We start from the raw sequence: 18,748 nt of genomic DNA, 5'->3' as shown, positions 1-18,748 counted from the left end.
ATTTGGATCACTAAATGAATCAAAACTGAAAAATCTAACTTTTTTTCCAGTATATAAACACAACAAACAGAAGGTATCTTTGACTAACTCTGTCATGCAATGGGGATGTTCTTTGATTCCCTTAATTTTCTCCTTGATTCAAAACGACTTTCTCAATCAAAGAACCAGCAGCACATGTTTAACTTCAAGGTCAATGTTCGTTGCATGTAGTAGCTGAATTAAAACAACATCTTAGAAAGACAAGAAGTGCAATTTCCTGAAATTGTAATAAGGCTTCCAAGAAACTCCAAAACTAAGATAAGTCTGGAAAAACCTGATCAGGACACCGCTTGTATTTATACGCATCTACAAAGTAAACCAATAACTTTGTTTTGGTGTTGTTTATGAAAGAGAAGGTAAAAAAGAAAAGAAAATCATTGAGCTTTTGTTGGGGGCGGGGGGGTTATCTGTTAAGCCGTTCCTTCAGTGAAAGGTGGGTAAGGCTGCATTCCTGAGCAGGAGGCTCATCCTGATAACAGGTGGATTAAGCATCTCTTATTATCCTCTTGCAGCAAGCTTGATGAAGCTCTGAGTCAGAGAAACAACAGCAGAAAACTGGCTCCTCTCATTGTCTAAAAAAGCAAAAGCTGCAAATCTTTCCACCCATGTGTCATAACCAGCTGTCAGTCAAAGAAACAACTTCCCAGGCCAGGAGCAAGGTGAACTGGCTCCTCGGTGGCAGGTTTGGGAGAAAATGCAACAGTTTTGACATTTAATGCAAGCAGAAAAACAGCCTTCTAATTCTGATGCTGGAAATGACTTTAAACCCGGAGTAACTGTGTTCAACTTCCAGATTTAAAATCCTGATCAGTGCAAAAGGTTCATGTTATAAAATAGTGAGGTTTGGAAATGTATGTTTCTTGTTCCTTAATTGGTTGTATGGTAAATATGTCAATGATTTCGTTGTTTATTTTCCACTTTACTATTCAGAAGTTCCAATATTTGCACAATATTTCATATGTCTGTGATTACATAATTTCTAAAAATAAATCAGGCAGTTCAACTAATTGGACTTGAGTAGCTTTTTCACCTAATAGTTTTTTTTTTAAAAACCTTTACTTGGGTGATTTCTTGAATCTACACTTGGAAAACCTCATATTCACTGAGATGCTACTAGAACCAAAGCAACATATAAGTGCATTTGCCACTTTATCCTCAAAACCACAAGTTCCTCCTGGGAGTGCTGCCACTCTTTTTGTGTTTTTTTTTTGTTTTTTTTTTCCCAGGCATCAGCCATTTCCAGTCCCTGAAACTGCCTCCAACAATGGCTCCTGTTGTTGTGGCTGCGAGTGGGTCGCCCACAAACCCAAACACAAACACGCAGGCGGCTCGGGAAAAGAGACACAGATACTGCAAACAAACAAACCATCGGCGAGATGTCACTCAAACGGACCCTTAGAGCCTTGCTCGCCAAATGACGGAGGTGGCCGAGCAAACAGTCCGGCCGACGTTTGTCAAATTCTTTCTATTGAAATCTCTCAAGTGTGCGCGTTTTGCTTCCCAGTTCGGCTGTGGAAGACGGGACTTTTTTTTTACAAACAGCTGACTGGATCCATCCCACACGCGTTCTGCATCGGTTTGCAGAAGGAAAACAGGTCAGCAGAACTACGCTTCGCCCGGTTTACATCCTGGAAAAGATTCTCTGACTTACAGAGAAGAGTAATGAAGATGCATTATTAAACCCGGGTGCCACGGACCAGGCCGTAATAAATCAGCTTGACTGGTTAATATACAGGAGCCAGCAAGAAGAAGAGTACCAAGGCTCCTGCTGGCCTCCAAACAGATAAGACAGCTTGGGGGTAATCTGACTCTAAGACTGTGGATAAAGGCAGTTTGTCTCTTCTTGGGCTGTCTGTCCACACCTACCAGGTAATTAGGCCTAATTATGAGAGAAAGGTCTGCTTCCCCTTCATGTTATTAAATAAGAGCCAGCCTCGTCCGCCAAGGATCTCTCAACACCATCGAGGGGGCTGGCGACCTCCAGATCAAACAGTCACTATCTGTGCCCCCTTATGCCCCCACGACTGCAGCAAAGCCCCCTCTCCCCATCTTCATCGCAGCGTGTGTCAGGCGTGTTCGTTATGATATTCTGCATCAAAGTTTAGAGGCGAGGGAGGGATGCCTGTCCACATTCCTCGCCTTGCTCTGTACAGAGTATCAAGTGATCCCAGCAGCAGCTACCCACCTGAGTTGCCCCCTTTGTCAAAAATAAGATGTGCCATTCATAAATAAGAGCGGACAGGAAGGGAGGGGCATGCCGATCACAAGGGTGTATTATAGGAGCTTTGTAATGGGCCCGTTTCACGGGAGCCAATACGGAGGATCCGGAGATGCGAGCTCCGATATCGGACCAGTCGAGCATGAGACGTGAGCTGAACGATGAAAACCCAAAACCGACACCTGGCGAAGAAGTTCCAGTTAGGCGTGGCTCGGCCGACGGTAAAACGTTACGGTCTCGAAACTGCTACGATTTCTCAGACATAGTAAAGTAATTTCACAGAGACGCCAGACAAAGCGACTGGACGTTTCAATTTCCGTATGAAGCTCAAAGTACCAGCAGCTCAATTCACTGCTTAACCAATCAAAACCCTAATTTTTTGACACACTTGGCGCCTTACGACCCACTTCGCTCAATGGTTTTTCATGTATTTTCATGAATTACAAAAATGAGCAACCATAAAGCTATTTAAATCTACCATATAATTTGATTCAATTGCATGTTATTTTCTGAAGAATTCATGCAACACATTATTTCCACTTCTTCTGGTTCCTATCCCTGGTTGGGTCAGTCAACTTTCAAAAATATGAATAAAACCAAACAATAGTAATCAACCTTTTATGGGAAGATGTTATTTATTGGAGATAGGGTTGGGCGATATGGAGTTAAAAGTTTTATCACAGGGTTTGGGGTACTATTATAGCAATAAAAATGACAAGAACTATTTATTATTTGTTACTATGACACAGCAATCAAAACCTGACAAACACAAATGCTGCTTTTGGAAAACACACCCATTTGTAACCTGGTTCTTTAGCATGCCAGTCATATAAATGAAAGTGATTTTTAATCACTAAAGTGTTCACACTAATTGTATTTAATCATATTTTACTGATATGTATTGATGTTCTCATTGATAAAACAGTGGAGAAAATACTAAAACTAACAATCCCCACAATACTGACGGTTTTAGGGAATTTTAAATAGCATTAATTGGAACTTATCGGGACAACAATAAATCAAAAGTCTTAAAAGAAATATAATAAATGAGAAACAATGCGATAAATGCCCACCCCCTAATTTGAACCATAAAACATTTAAATACAGTAGACTGGATCTAGATTACTTTAAATCAGGGATGTCCAAAGTTAAATACAACACAGAGTATTTGTGTTTTATAACAAATCTTTTTTATAAGTAGAACCACGTCTATGTAGAGACTTTTACTGAAAAGTTACTGTACCCAGGTCAGATTTTATGTAATTTATAAAATTTGGTGAAAGATTGCAAGCATTTAGGAAGAAAGTGACTAAAATTTTTTTCTTATAACAGAATAAAAAAATCTAACAACTTTAATTGTTTTTTTTTATTGAAATCTTTCCAAATGTTTTTACTTTTTGGTTTTGGCCCATGTGACAAAAAGTTTGGCCACCCCCACCTTAAATCATTAATCAGTCTCAATGCACGGTCTAATCTTTGGCTAACCCATCGTACCTCATCTATTCAGAACCCTTATCCGTTGCTTTCATGCATTTTACTGTCTGAACGTAATGGTATTTTTACCTCGCGGACTGGTCAGTAGGTGGTGAACTCACCATTAGTCAGCCCTTTTGTCCTGACCCTCCCCCGCCTAATGCAAGTCCTCCTGAGGAGGAAGCCGATGTGCCGAATAGAGAGCAAGCTCCATTACTGAGGTCCAGTTGGAAAAAACAGCAAGGGAAGCGTCACGCCCTTTATTGTGTCTTGGTGGGGGTATCGAGACTGGACAAACAGCCTGGTGTCAGATAGAGGCTGAAGTCAGACACAAGTGCACCAACACCCACTGTCAGTCACAGATCCAATGAGCGGGAAGCGGTAGCATTGTTCGCATGAATGGCGTGAATGCTAAGCAGGGGCCATGGCAGATAAGGGCTCAATGCCTTGTGGGTGTCGCTGAGCCAGTCACAGATGGAGCAGCATGTCAGGAAGACCTGATTTAGGAGGTTCTGACTGTGGTCAACAGGTACCAGGAGCCTTATCTGTTTGCATTATCAGCCATTTCCTCCGTGAGGTCATCTACCTGGGCACTACAGCACAAAGGGACACAAGAGGGTTGACAGCTCAAGTGTCATCATACATCACCACACTTTTTTTTTTTTTGGGTGTGATGGGTCTTCTGGATATTGGGTGGATTTGGCTGTGAATACAGCTAACACATGAGAACAAGGAAGGGCTTATTGTGCTGTAATCCCAATAATGCAACTAGAGATTAAGAGCAGGGGAGAAAAAAAACGAAAAAAAAAAACAGGAGTTACAGCATGTCAAACATGACACCCCTCACTGGTTCAGCTGTCAGTCATGTTTAGGGAGGTATGAGCAAGTTGGTGCACACCAAACTAAGAACAATTATTTTTTGGCAGAGTTTAAATAGTTTAACTATTAGTACATAGTGGAGATCTTCCAGAGCCCAACCTTGTAAATATTTAATACACCTGTCAAAGTAGTGTACTCTCACTACACTCCAGTTGAAAATGGATAAAAAGTCTTAAAACAACTTCATCTTGTATTGGAGAAGAATAAACTAACGCTGAAAAATGTTGACATTAACTGTTTTTATTCTAAGCATATTTATTCAGTGGTGAACAAGAGTTCATGCTGAGAAATAAGTGTTTTCAATAAAGTCATCATCAGTGGTACAATTATTGGATCCCTTGCTGCTTTGCAACAATCCATTTTGGCAACAGGACACCGCTCGGTAGAGTGTTTTACTTTTTTTTAACAACCCTCCACAGCTCTGGGTCCTCTTTTATGCTTTCAACTCTTCATCTTGATTCTTGATTTTTTTTAATCATCAGGTATTTCAAATACTGTAATTGATTTCATACACTCTAACATGTTCCCAGTGCCTTTGGAAGACCAAAAACAGAACAGCATCACAGATCCTCCACCGCACTAAGCAGTTGTCTTTTCCATCTGTCTCCACAACAAAACCTTCAGTTGTGTTTTCTGCCTACAATCTCAAACTTAGTCACAGGGTTCTAATTAAAGTACTTATAATGTTCATAAAACTCCACATGTTCACATTTATGATGGTAGGACAGAAATGACTCATGAGGAGCCATTTGGCAGATTGATTATCTTAACTGGTTCCTATGGATACCAGGTGAAGACAAGATAATACCGACAGTTAGCTTTGGACATATTTTCCAATCTTACTGTGGTAACATAATTATGAGTCATTGTACCATCATGGAATGAGTGGATTAAAAAAAACAGGGGCGTTGATGTCAGGTTTCATTTTTATCACAGGGAAACAGAAGGTAATTGATTACTAACCAGAAGTTCCAAGATACTCAGATCAATTTTAAAAGTATTTTTAAAAATGCTTCATTTAAATTCGTTTAGAATGGATCAATAGGACGGACTGTACAGATGATGACTTTGTTAAAAATAAATATTTCTCAACATTGGAATTTTTCTTTCCTGCAAGAATGTCAAATAATGATTTAGGAATAGAAAAGCCAATTGAGATCTCGAACACGTCTGTCTCATCCATGCAGCTAAAAAACACAAACCCTGGGATTTAAAATAAGGATCGTCAAGTAATCGTGGACATTTGTCTGCTTTTAAAGTAGCTCAGTACTGTGCTTTATTTGTAAAGACCATGTTTAGGTCTGTTGGGCACTGATTGCAGCATGAACGTATGCTAATCTGTTCTTTGAACGGAGCTGGATGCCATCTTCTCCAATGATGTCCAATGACATTCTCCAGCCGGAAGAGTAACCTAATTTTGAACCTGACCAGCTTACAAATCCACGAAACAATAGTTTCTTAATGTTTGAAAGACTGAGAAGCTGAGCAACAAGCAGGCTAACTTTAGCTAAACACTAGCAACAACCCACAGCTAGAACTACAAACACTGCATAGACAGTATAGTCACATGGCGGCTGTTGTCAGCCTGGTTTCACAGTCAGTCTAGAGAGCAAAAAAAGAAACCCAACCCTCTAAATGTTTAGAAAATAAGTACCATGTCTGGAAGACGGCGGTGCTGTCAAGAGTTGCCAGGGAAACTGAATTTCAAAGAGGACCCCTTCCTTTAGAAGGTGCTGCCCATGTAAGTGCCTGATCAGAAACGTCACTCACTCGCGCGCTCTCTCTCTTTCTTTCACAAAAGTAGTTACACACACAGGAGCGCGCGTCTCTCTCTCTCTCTCTTTCTCTCTGTCTTCCTCACTCATCACTCTTACGTGAATAATACTTTGACTTCTATGAACAGTCGCAGATTCTCAGTTAGGTTTAGCTCTATACTTGAGAGTATTTTAATCTGTACCATTATATTGAATCTCTGGCTGTGTTGTGTTGCTAAAAGTGATTCTCCTCAGTCTTAAGTCTTTTGCAGCCTTTATCAGTTTTTTCCCTAAGTAATATGAATTTTAATAATGGCCTAGTTAAAGCCCAGAGCAAAATTTTATTGAAAAATTGAATGTGGCAAGACCAGAAAAATTGAGGGTCACAGATGCTCTTAATCCAATGTGCCTGAGTTCAAACCATTCTGCGAAGGAGAACGAGTCTTTATGTGCACATCTGTTAGAGACATTTTCCAAAAGGCTTGAAGCTGGTTCAAACCTTTCAGACGGGTTGTTCCATACTTATCAATTACATTCTGAGATTATTTACCGTTGAGACATGTGATCATAGCATTTAGAAGACTGAGGAAAAGGAAAGAAGTAAACAGAAACAAATATGAAACTTCGTTCATCTGCACTATTTAGATCTAAAGCCTGATGGCATTTTGATGGCATGCTGGCCTGGAGAATAAAAGGAAAAGTTGGTTTTAGCTCATTCTGAATGCATCAAAGTAACACATGTCACATTTTTCATTAAGAAGATCTACTTTCATAACTGCTCTTGTAATATAGCAAAATGTATGATTTTGCAGTCTTGCGTAAAACAAAGAAAAAACTTTTGCAATAAACACAGACTGAGGCATCATCCATTTCAGTCTAATTGTGAAACAGAGACAGAAAACACTGGGCTCTAATCCACAGAGCACACAGGCCTCTTTCATAGGAGCGCTGGGAAAAACCTTTATTTGTCCATTCCTATCATGGAAAAAGCGACTTTCATGCCCGGCTAGGCCCGAGCTGGAAGATTAGCTGAAACTAGAGTGCTTTAAACCTCTTCTGTGGACTTGGATTAGAGTCAGTCAATCTCCCTGAACTCCCCCCCACCCCTGCCTCACCTCCCCCAAAAAATGAAACAATAAAGAGTGCAGGTGGCTGAGCAGGAGAGAGAAAAGCAAGCAGACAGTTTGAGACTAAGAAAATCAATCAAACTAAACAGCAAAGAAACAGAGGAATAAAATGATTTCACTAGATCAAAAACGTATAAGCGCCCAATGGAATGGCCGACTTCAAACCAATTAGCGCTAATGGAAGTGTCAGGACAGTAAGCCCTCTGCAGGAGGGTGAGGAAGTGTCTCCTGCTCTGCCCAAATAGACAGCACTGCCGACATCATCATCAATTATTCCTGGCTTCTCACCTTACCCATAAGTTGGATGGGTGCAGAGGGATAATGTCGGGGGGCCCTTCAGAGCAGGTGCCTTGGTCTCCCCGTGGGTCCAAGGGGGGACTGGGAGAGAGTGACAAGGGAGGTGGGGTGTGTGTGTGTGTGTGTGTGCGTGCCTTCTACGGTGTCACCCATCCCTGGAATCCCACTCCTGTTGCAACCCGGGGCAGGCAGGTCACTTTACAGCTCATCACCAAATTAGAAAGGTTGCGGGTCAGACTGGGCAACCAGCGGACCACGGTGGGATTGAAACGGATGAGATCTCTGAGGCTCCAGTCTGTTGGCATTCTGTCCCCAGGCTATTTTCTTATCACAGAGAGGTACAAGTCTCTGGAAAAACTCATGACTAAACCTTAAAATTTGAACAATAAAAAAAAAAAAATTAACATCTTGTTTTTCCACATTTTTCTGGGATTTTATTGTGTGAATGTGAAGAAGAAGAATATGAACGTTATTCTTGAAAGAAAGGCATGTAAAGTCTGGATTGCCACACAACAGGTAGCGGACACAGTAAGCCTAGTAACAAAAAAAAACGTACGGCAGAAAATGAACACAGAAATAAACACACAGATTAACGTTAACATTTCATCCCTACACTAACGCATGCTGAATGATACTGTGGGGACGCTCTCTTCATCCCCACAGTAACGGAGTGGATAGATGGAGCTAAATCACAGACAATTCTGGAAGAAAACATGTTACATGTTAAGTTTGTGTGGTTTTGGTGAGGTGAGTGGTCACAGTCAATTTACTGTGGTAAGACTTTTTGAACACCTGCCTTCTGGGAAGTGTTCAAAGTGGTAGAACACTTCATCTGTCTACCATGTTTAGGTGGTGAAGCCATTGTTCCTTTAAAACTACAAAATATGCTTCTGACCTAATTGTCCAGGATCTTTGCCATCTTATTGTCTGCGTCCCTGAATGCTTTTGACAATTTTCTTGACTGATGTTTCTAAAATAATTGATGTTACTGTCAACTGCCCAGTAGTTTGAATTGTGCTTTATTCAGCACACCTGATGCAACCAAAGAAAGCCCTTTGTTGCATACCTGAGACCACACCTGATAAGTGAATGCAATCCTTACATTTTGTTTTGTATCTAGCTAGCTCCTTGAACTTTTTGGATTTTGCCAATAAACTTAAGTTGCTGTGGACGCTGTACATTTCTAATTTCATTGTATTCCTGGAGAAATTGTGAAGTCCAGTGAAGTTCATGAAGACCCAAGAACTCGCCACTTATTGACAAATGCAGATCCAACAGTACAAATTAAATGGACGTATCAATTTCTCCAGAAAGTAGCCGCACGATTACAAAAAAAAAAAAGGAACAACCAAGCAATAACCAAGGCTGAAGCGTACCCTGGAACAGAAGTGCTGCTGTCAATGAATAAGGAAGTTTAACACCAACATGGACTGAAAAGATGTCAAACAAGAAAGAAAAGTTCGTTCCAGATGGGAGCTAACTGGCCTACAGAGCAGCTATGGAGTCAAGGTGAGGCCCAGTAATACCTGTCAAGCATGTAGGTGGAAGCATCAGGTTGTGGGTTTAGCTCCCAGTATACTATAGTACTGGTGTATAACACACTGTGAATTGAATAATAATAAAAGGAGGGCTACTTTAATGGACCCCTTTGGTAAAAACTAACCTGCAACACTACCAAACAAGTAAGGAATGGTCTAAAGTAGACCCAGAATTTCACATTTTATTGCCTGTCAGAGTGATTTTGTAGATGTACCACAGCAGTACAAACCTCTATCAAATTACACTAAAAACACACCAAGGTATTTTTCTTAACTCTGAAATCAGTCAAGACTAGAACGCTGTAAGCACATGGATGAGTGTCCATTAAGATGCATCTGTAGAAGAAGAAGTATGTGCCGGTATCATCACATGTGACGGCGAGGCCTTGCTGGCTCGTGTTTTTCTTGGGCATCTCTGCAGGTGAGAACGGAGAGAAGTCAGGGAGGGCGAGGAGTGACCGAGCTGGCTATCACTTTGAGGAGTGGAGCAAAATGCAGTTTTAATGCCACTATCAGCAACACCGAACTGTCCTCCCTTTGTGCAGTGAAAGCAGGGAGGCAACCCGTGTCTGGCTTAATGTTCCTATCAGTTCTTTTGTGAAACTCCCCATTTTTAAAGACGGAGCCGTTTCTCAAGGTCCTGTCCTCAAAAACGAGTAGAACAAGCAGAAATATTATCTCTAATCTTGCTGCTAAGCATCAGAAACAGTGCTTGTGAATGCATCTCATGTATGTTCAAGATTTAATTGTCTTTCTTTTAGTGTTTAAGGAGTAACATTAATGCAAGTACCAGTGTCATTGTGTAGGGAAGGAAGATGGACAGAGATGGAAGTAAATAGAACGCAATCCTCAAAGATCTCTATCCGATCTGACTTGAAAAAGTTATTTGCCCCGTTACATGTTTGCTCTATTTTGACCTTCTTGTCAGACTTAACAGTCTGTGTATGTATCATCACAGCATTAAGTTTTTGGAAATATATCCTAAAGTATTTATCTAAGTAATGGATGTTTTAAAATGCTGACATTTTCTGAGTTATTTCTTCTTCTTCCTCTTATTATTATGCATTTTTTATTCCAAAACCTATTGCATTAAAATTGATGCTCTTCTACAGTATTTTTCTGATGAATGTTTTACTGATGATATCTCTTATGTACATACATGTATAGTAGGATAAAGTGTTATTTTTCTATCGATACTTTTGCCTTGGTAGTCTTCAATGTCATTAATCCAGGCCACTATGATGTTTGGCAAAGTATTGTCTGCAAACTTTCAACGATTGCAGACAACATTCGGCAAACGCCAAAATGAAACATCATCATTGAACATTGGCTGGACGTTTGCCAGATGTTGGCTGAATGTTCGCAGACAATGTCCATTAGAAAGTTAAAGGTGTTTTATTTTGACGTTCAGCGAACATTGTCTGCAAGCATTCATCGAACGTTCAAGGTGACGAGTGAGGACACAAGTAAATGCTGCACAAGATTCTCTCCAGCTTGACCACACATGGTACAGTCACGCACTGTCTCATGCAAATACAGACCAGTGTCTTTCTTCAGATAAGCGCCCAAAAAATAAACCCAGCCATAACTACGTGCTTCTGAAGCACAGCTTACACAGCACATCCACAATTGAGTTCAGTGTTTATGTGAGAGCCTGATTCAATCACAAGCCACCCGCCGCTTTTATTAGCTAAACAGGACAGAATCTGTCAGACAGAAGTCACAAGGCGAGGTTGACGTGCAGTCTGTCTCCGCTACTCGACCCGTCTGCGTCTTGTCCTAGTAGAAGGATGGCTGTGGCGTGGACATGACAATCCACGGGAGTTGTGATTTGTGCGCAGCTCAGGCCGGAGCAGTTTCTCCCAACTGCAGCCAGATGTGCTGGCTGCAGTTTGGGGGAAGCAGTCAAGCAGTCATGGCAGTGGAAGACACTTTGATTTATGTGACGTGACTCAGACTGATAACACCTGAGCCCTGAAGCAGACCCTGTCGGAGGGAAGCTGTCAGCTCGGTGCTGATGATTTCTCGGTTCTGCTGGTGTTCGGCGAATTCTGTCGGAAGCAAAAAGCAGTTTGTTAGGCAGCAGCTTGTAAAACGGATTAGCTCCTAAATTGTGTCAAGTTCAGATCAGAGCAGAAATATGTCCTCTCTGGGCTGCTTAGGCTGATGTAACACTGGGTTTTTAAGATTTAGCTTCATTTCAAGATGTATTATCCAGACAGTTTAGGAAATGTTCACCATATATGTTTTTTTTTGGCAAGTTTAGAACAATTCAATAGCAGTAAAATATATTATATAAAAAGAGGTCTACCAAAGTCAGCAGTATTCATTGTCCTGCATTTATTGAACATTTTCACTAGTGAATATATTGTGGTTGGGATTTTATGTGATATCACCTTTTGCTGCTGTTACAGCAAAACCAGATTCAGTATAATTCGACTCTGCCTGCTTCGATTATGCAGGATTTGGAAATTTCCTATTCTCTTTTGTAAAATTTGCTGAAGTTCAGTAAAATTAGATTAAGAGCATCTGGGAACATCAGGTTTCACTGCTGGCGCTGATTTATTAATCGTACTTACATTTCTGTTTAGTGCTCTCCTTGCTTTGTAGCATCGTCAGATCGTCATTGTGCACGATGATGATGATGTGGGTATGGAGGATTTTGGGTAGTGGTCAGTCCTGCAATGACTTTGAAAAGGGCTTTGATTGAGGGACGTTGCCGTCTGTTGAACTGTCATGAGATGCTAACAGCTCAATTTTCAGGCAGCAGACAATTTTCCACCATAGCATGTCCTGGATGACGTCAGCTGTTGGCAAGCTCCACTCATCCACCTCCTTTACTTTTATCAATGACATTGTTCTTTAGTTTTAATGGCCTGACTGAAGCTCAGCCAGACCAGCTTGCCCACTTAGGGGCCTATTGCTCATCTCAGGGCTGGTTCAGTAGTCAACAGCAAATCAATTCGGTAATTAAATCGACATGACGACTGATGTAGGGAAGGAAACTGTATCCGATCCAGCAGACGGTGACTAAGAGGTTGTTTGAGTCCAAATAAAGAGAACAAGACGTGACGCGTCCTGTTTGGATCCAGACATTAAGAGAATGCGAAAGTGATTTGTTTTTGCATGCAAACAGCTCAGGTTTAAACCAACACGATTTGGCAGTCGAGCACGCTCGTGCGCGCACACACGTACACACAAATGTGGCTCCTTTGTTGTGTGCTGTCATCAAACATGAGCTCAGTAAATCTTTGCGCTGCTTCCAGAGGTAATAAGACGGCTTCCTGTGTGGCAGAAGACCTGACTAAATGATTTAGGAGCTGAGGTTACTGATTGGAATCACTCTCTAGATGACTTTTTGGGGATTACATGAACATAAAGCAAACATCTTACTCGCCTGCAGATAGATACCATTGTCTTCTGTGTAAGACCATTTGCTTCTACAGTAAATCTCTTTTCCAAATAACTGCATCCCAGGACAAGCCACATGTATTGAATTTAGGCCATTCCTGTGGGTATTCCTGTTCTTATCAGGGGTCAGATAAGGTCACTTCACTGGCCCTCCACTTCTGCTGGACTACCAAAAAAAAAAAAAAAAATAGAAAAAGAAAAAGAAAAAAAGCACCCTCACCTTGACAGGTGTCCTCCTCCTTTATCACTCTACCTTTTTCATCCAAATATGTCAAAAGAGGAAGCGAACGGTCAATGGGAGTTTTGCAGAGGGTACATTTGTTGCAAAGAGACTCGCTGACGTCAGCGCGAGGGAAAGAACTGAGACAACCTTGACATTATCTATTGGGAGTATGCAGCATGCAGATTGTGTTGGCACAACAGACGGGAGGGAAATGCTCTCGGCAGTGTGTGAAACTGTAAAACATCAGGAAGAACCTTCGTTTTGGTTTAGAAAAGGGGCAGAAGGAGTCCTGTGGCAGCGCAGGGATTAAGCACAACCCACCTATGGAGGCCTTAGTCCTCGACGCGGCCATCACAGGTTTGAGTCCCGGCCTGATGACCCTCCCTGTTCTCTCATTACCCACTTTTCTGTCAATTCACTATCAAATAAAGGCCACTGGAGCCAATAAAACATTGAAAAAGGGGCAGAATTATGTAAAATAAATTTGTGTTAGCTTTACATTGAGTTATAATGTTATTGACTCATCAAAAACATACCTGCAGTGTTGCTTTGATTCTTTCTCATGCATGCTTACGAAATCCTTGAATCTCCCGTGGCAAACCATTCAGCTGTGCAAAATGCTTGGTTGGGCTATGACGGCCTTTGAGATGGTTTCCAGGCTCTCAAGCTCCCCCGCTCAGCTCCTTCAGACTAGCCAGCAGCAATTAGCAAACACCTGGTGAAACTGTGCATCTACTGAGCTCATTACATGAGCTACTTCTCAGTGAAACGCTGATAAAAACATTGTTAAAGGGTTAATAGAGGAGCCATGTTGTGATGACTTCCTGGAGGTGAAGTTTCAGAAATAGCAGGAGTTTTTGAGGAGACACGGGCCCAACTTCAAGTCATATTTAACATAGACAACATTTTTATAACAACTGAAGGCAGCATAGTTACTTGAACTGTGCTACAAAATTATACAAAGTGGTTGGAAAACATCATACTGCTCTCCTTTAAACTCCTGCTTTGATGGATGGCTGTCAAGACTCCTGATGAGAATCCAGACACCTTAATCAAAGAGACCTCTTTGCACACTACTTGACTGAAATCTGTAGGTAAATCCAACCAAGCACCTTCTTCTTAGACACAAAGTTCCCAGAAGATCCTGTTTGCAGCTACTGCACTCCATCCACGCCCTGCAGGCAGCTCAGCCTGACGGCTCCTGAGCCAGATACCGCCAGAGCAACAACAGCGGCCAAAACCGCGCCATATTCGTCTCTCAACCAGTAATCCTTGCTCTGGTTTAGCCTCTCCCTCACGTTTAACACATGTTTACACAAGGTTTGGATCCGTTTCTCCACATCCCAAAGCCTTAGCTGTGACTGCAGTGCATTGCGACTAGCAAGTGTGTTTTAACATGTTACCTGAGTTCTGCTTTTCTCCCCCTCACCCCGAAGCAGGTCTGCTGGAGCTCAAGAGCTAAAGTGACAAAGACCCCGTGAATATCTGACTCACAGACAACTGTCAGCGTTCAATGGGCTGGATTAAGACGGAGCGTAGAGCAGAGCGCACCCTGACATGTTGACATGTTCTGCTAAGTGCATTTCAAGGTGGATTTAACCCGTTTGCTCCATTGTGGAGCAACACAGGAGACACACTTTGCCGAACGGGGGGCCGAGCATTCTTGAGAGAGCGGCTGAACTTTCCTCCCACCTTGAGCAGGACCGACACCGGTTCGGTGCGCAGGGTGAGTGAGGCTGCCGTGGATCTCGAGGAGGTTCAGGGGTTTCAGAGAGCTCTCTCCTTAACCAAACAAACACGCTGGAATTTTCTGCTATTGTTGATGCCCGGAGCTGAGTGACGGGGCCACATAGCAGGGCCGGCTGTCAGCGGAGACAACCCGGGGGTCAAAGAGTGACCGTCGACTCTGACGGCGGTTGCCATCAAAACGTCTCGGATGGACCGGCGCATCAGCTGGGGTGGAAATGTGCTGCACGATGTCTGCTGTCACACTGTGCAACATAATATATACATTCTTATCATTTAGACTGGGGTGGGGTTTTTCCACAGGTGTGAAACTTTTTTTTTACTCAATAAAAAACATTTTCTTGATCAAATACAGCAAACTTATGTATTTCAGTAAAATGCTTTCAGTTCAGATGGCCTACACGTTTAGCATTTAGCCACCCGTGTAATAGTATCTTACATGACAAAACGTAGCATCATATTAAGCTTCATTATGATTTGAGTCATTTTGTCCCACAGTGAATAGTATTAAAGCATTAAATTCAGGTTTTTCTTTTACTTCTTCCTCATCTGAAAGACTAAATTTAGCAAAACCAAGCAAATAAACTGCATGTTTCTGAAATAATTGCATATTAATTCATCTATTTGACAACTGGAATTCAAACTTCTCCATTTTTAGTCATGAACTTTAATTTTAGACATAAAAGGTTAATAACCAGTGTACCTCTCTTTTTAGTTAGTTAAATTGTGTTGCTAAAAGAAAAAAATATAAAAATGCATAAATCTCATGATTAATTTCATTCACGAGTTTGATTTCCCTATTTAGCCTGGATAAAAATAATTATTATTGTGTGAACAGTACCCCCATGTGTCAGATAAAAAAATAAATCTGTGATCAGTTCAGAATATTTTGCTTCATTTTTAACTAAGGTTAAAGGTTTCATAAATCTAATGAGTTTTACAGATTAGTTTTATCTGCTCAGGTATTTTCTGTAACCTGCAGAAGTATGAAGTAGTGAAGAATCACAGTGACTGATTAGGTGTAAATATTTGGAGCAAATGATTGTCAAGGTAACAACAAAAATGTCTCTTTAGCTTAGCATGAAATCTGTGATTCAAGGAAATGAGAATCCTTGGTTAAATCTAAAGGACTTTTATTTTTTTAATGATAAAAGTCTGGGTGTTAAAAACAAAACGGCTTCTTCTGAATAAAAGCAACACCCACACAGTTCCCCTTTTTTTTGGACAAAGCAAGACTAGCAGTTAATGCTAACTTAAGCTAATCTAGTGCTAGACTTAGCTTCAGTCTAGCATTCACACATTAGCATGAGTTTCTTTCTCTTTACAAATAATTGGCATGCAGGAATCTTTCAAAGTGTCTTTCTTTAATGGGTATTTTTAAAAGCACCTTTCACTTCGTCTTCCGTTTACAAATGGTTCTGTTTTATTTTTATCATATACTCATGTTGAAACAGCAGCACCTTCAGACTTTGAACCACTTTCTTTATTATCGACACGATTATCCGAGTGTGTTATCATTTTACATATAAATAACAGATCTCAAAGCTTTATTGTAAAATTTAATTTCTCGGTTTATTTACAGCTGGTTTGTGGCCAGGTGACATCAGGCCTGCACTCCCCAGGTTCTGGTTTTGAGTGCAGGTCATCATTAGCTGGCCGACCTGAAAGTTGAGCCCTGACCCCCACTCGCACCGCTGAAGCTCTGAGGGCAAGTATTTGACCTCAATATTAATACCAAACAGTGACATATCTCAGCAAAAGTTACAAGAAATAAATCTTTTTGTGCGCGTTAACGGCTGGATAGAGCGGTAAATAGGAGAGAAGACGGGACCCGGTAAAAGGGGAGGTGAAGGGTAAAAAACAAACAGATATTACAGTTTGGCTGACAGTCTCAATGACTTCCTTTGCACTGCCTCGGGCCCACCTTGGCGGCCCCCTGAAGTGGCTCGTTAAGCACAGGAACATAGACTGAGTAACCCAGGGCACTGCTCAGTATTGTGTTGGTTGGTTTGGTCTGCTCCCTGGCCCATGCTGCCCCCCCCCCGCCCCCCAGTTCATCTCCTCCCCTCCACCCAGGCCCCTGCTGTGCTCTGCTACACCACATGAGCCCTCTGTGCTCCAAGTGATAGAGTCAAGCTGTTCCTGCTGAGCGGAGGTCAGGGTCCTTCAGTCAGCACCTCGGCCCTGAACAGAGCACACAGGAATCCCCCCTCTTTCCCTCCCCAATCGGGGCTGGTACTCAGCTCTCTCTCTCTCTCAAACAAACCTGGTAGCTTTCCTGCTCTATTTTTTTCTCTCCCCCCGCCCCCACCATCTCCTGACGGTCTGTCACTCCCTTCATCGGAATCATTAATCAGACGGGGCAGATTAAACTTCAAATAAAAACAAACTCCGACGTACTCGCCGGTTCTTCGATTTCTGCCCCGTCGACTTTAAAGAGGCCAAGATGTCGGACGCAGGCGGCAGGTTGAACGGTCTCTGGCGGACGCGGGGCTCCGTTAATGCTTTATTGATATAAACAAGTCGCCTTATCTTCAGGGGTGATGACTCTCGAGGGCCAACCTGCCATCCGTGTAAATATACAGCCGATAACCCTTATCAGCTTGGCACCAATAAAGTCAGACTTCTGGAGGCACGCATCTCTAATGGGGATTAAAGGGATTAAATGTGCAACCTGAATGCGTTCGGGTTCATGTTTTATACAGTGACTGCTTCATCCCATCTTCCACTGTCTGCTCAGAATGCACTGCAGGAAACAAGAGGGCAACAGCGCCGCCTTTGGGTGAGTTTGGGTAGAGCAGCTGAGGTAAAATGAACTGGAGCTGTGTTAAGTCTTGGATTTTGCATTCGTGCGGCTTTTTGACAGAACATATTAGTATATTTGTCCACGCCTGTGGATGGAGACGGGTAAACTCCTCGGTCCAGGCCTCTGCAGGCTGACTGACGGCAGCCCTGCTGACTATTTGTGTCCATGGGAAATGGAGCGGTGTCGCTGCGGCGACGGCCCTGGGGCCATCCATCAGTGTCACGTTTTGGGGGTTGGGGGCGCCGTATGGTATGTGTCACCTCGAAGACTAATGGACAGGAAGTACAGCCGGAGAAACAACAATATTTGCAGAATGTATATTCAGAAGAAAATTCAGATCCGCTTCTTGTGAATTCTCAGCGAAAATCCTAAATGTGCGTTTCCATCCTGATTGATGAGCCGGGCTATTTAAAAGCAGCTCATTCCACACGAGGGCCCTCTCGCCCTCGCTCTCTTTCTCATTACCTTATGTTCTTTCAAGGCACAAATCTGTGTGTAGGGGTCAATAACAGACCTGGCTAATAAATGGCATTAGCTGACAATAACCCCGATCGGTGGTTTGTGACCAGACCTTCCTGTGGAGGAGCTGCAGTGACCAGTCCCGGTAGGTAAAGTGAAACTGGGAAAACCCCTATAAGAGCCCCCTTCTATTTCCCACTACAGGGGCCCCGTGTGCTCGCTGCGTTCAGAAACCGAGGGGCCTAACCTCAGCAGCCGGTGACCGTTGGGTCCAAACCAGAGCGCTTTGTGATGTGGATCTTGACCACCTCCTCAGCGCAGGTGGGGTGGATTCCTACGGTCTGCAGCAGGTGAGGATATGTGGCTCCACACCTAAGAAGCGGCACAAAAATAGAGTTATTACAAATACAGTTATTAATGCCAGATTTTATTCAGAAATAAAAGCTGATGATCTGTGACATCAAATAGCCTTAAATGCAGAAAAATGCTGGATTCTGCATAGGTTTGATTATTCAGACATTTAGTTACATTACATATATTAGTATTAACACCAAAAATTCTAACTAGGTCAAAGTTTGAAAAAAAAAAAATATAATCCCATCAGAACAAAAGAAAAAAAAAAGAATAATTATCTTCGATATTATTAGAAAATATGGCTGGTCAGGGATATTACATATTTTCACAAAGCAAATCCAGAACCAAATAACTGCCTGACCATCATGTTTCTTAAATAACAATATATCAAATGTTTATAAAGTCACAATGTGTTTTCTCAGGT

At 42.1% G+C, this 18,748-nt stretch overlaps 2 protein-coding genes across 2 annotated transcripts in view; both read right to left on the bottom strand.

The window, feature by feature from the left end:
* gnb1l (guanine nucleotide binding protein (G protein), beta polypeptide 1-like) overlaps positions 1 to 6,355 on the bottom strand; it is a 31,929-nt gene extending 25,574 nt beyond the window's left edge. The window contains exon 1 of the mRNA XM_088009077.1: positions 6,264 to 6,355. The gene's annotated coding sequence lies outside the window, so the exon portion shown is untranslated. The remainder of the gene's footprint in view (positions 1 to 6,263) is intronic.
* A 9,815-nt stretch (positions 6,356 to 16,170) lies between these two features.
* txnrd2.2 (thioredoxin reductase 2, tandem duplicate 2) overlaps positions 16,171 to 18,748 on the bottom strand; it is a 29,111-nt gene continuing 26,533 nt past the window's right edge. Inside the window, exon 17 of the mRNA XM_014994833.2 lies at positions 16,171 to 18,342. Coding sequence (XP_014850319.2) covers positions 18,213 to 18,342 — 130 coding nt within the window. The 3' untranslated portion in view covers positions 16,171 to 18,212. The remainder of the gene's footprint in view (positions 18,343 to 18,748) is intronic.

The sequence above is a fragment of the Poecilia mexicana genome, unplaced genomic scaffold (genome assembly GCF_051168715.1).
Source record: "Poecilia mexicana isolate PSO_F unplaced genomic scaffold, ASM5116871v1 scaffold_9, whole genome shotgun sequence".
Lineage (NCBI taxonomy): Eukaryota > Metazoa > Chordata > Actinopteri > Cyprinodontiformes > Poeciliidae > Poecilia > Poecilia mexicana.
Note: the sequence above shows the minus strand (reverse complement) of the source record. Positions and strands in the feature narration are given on the sequence as shown.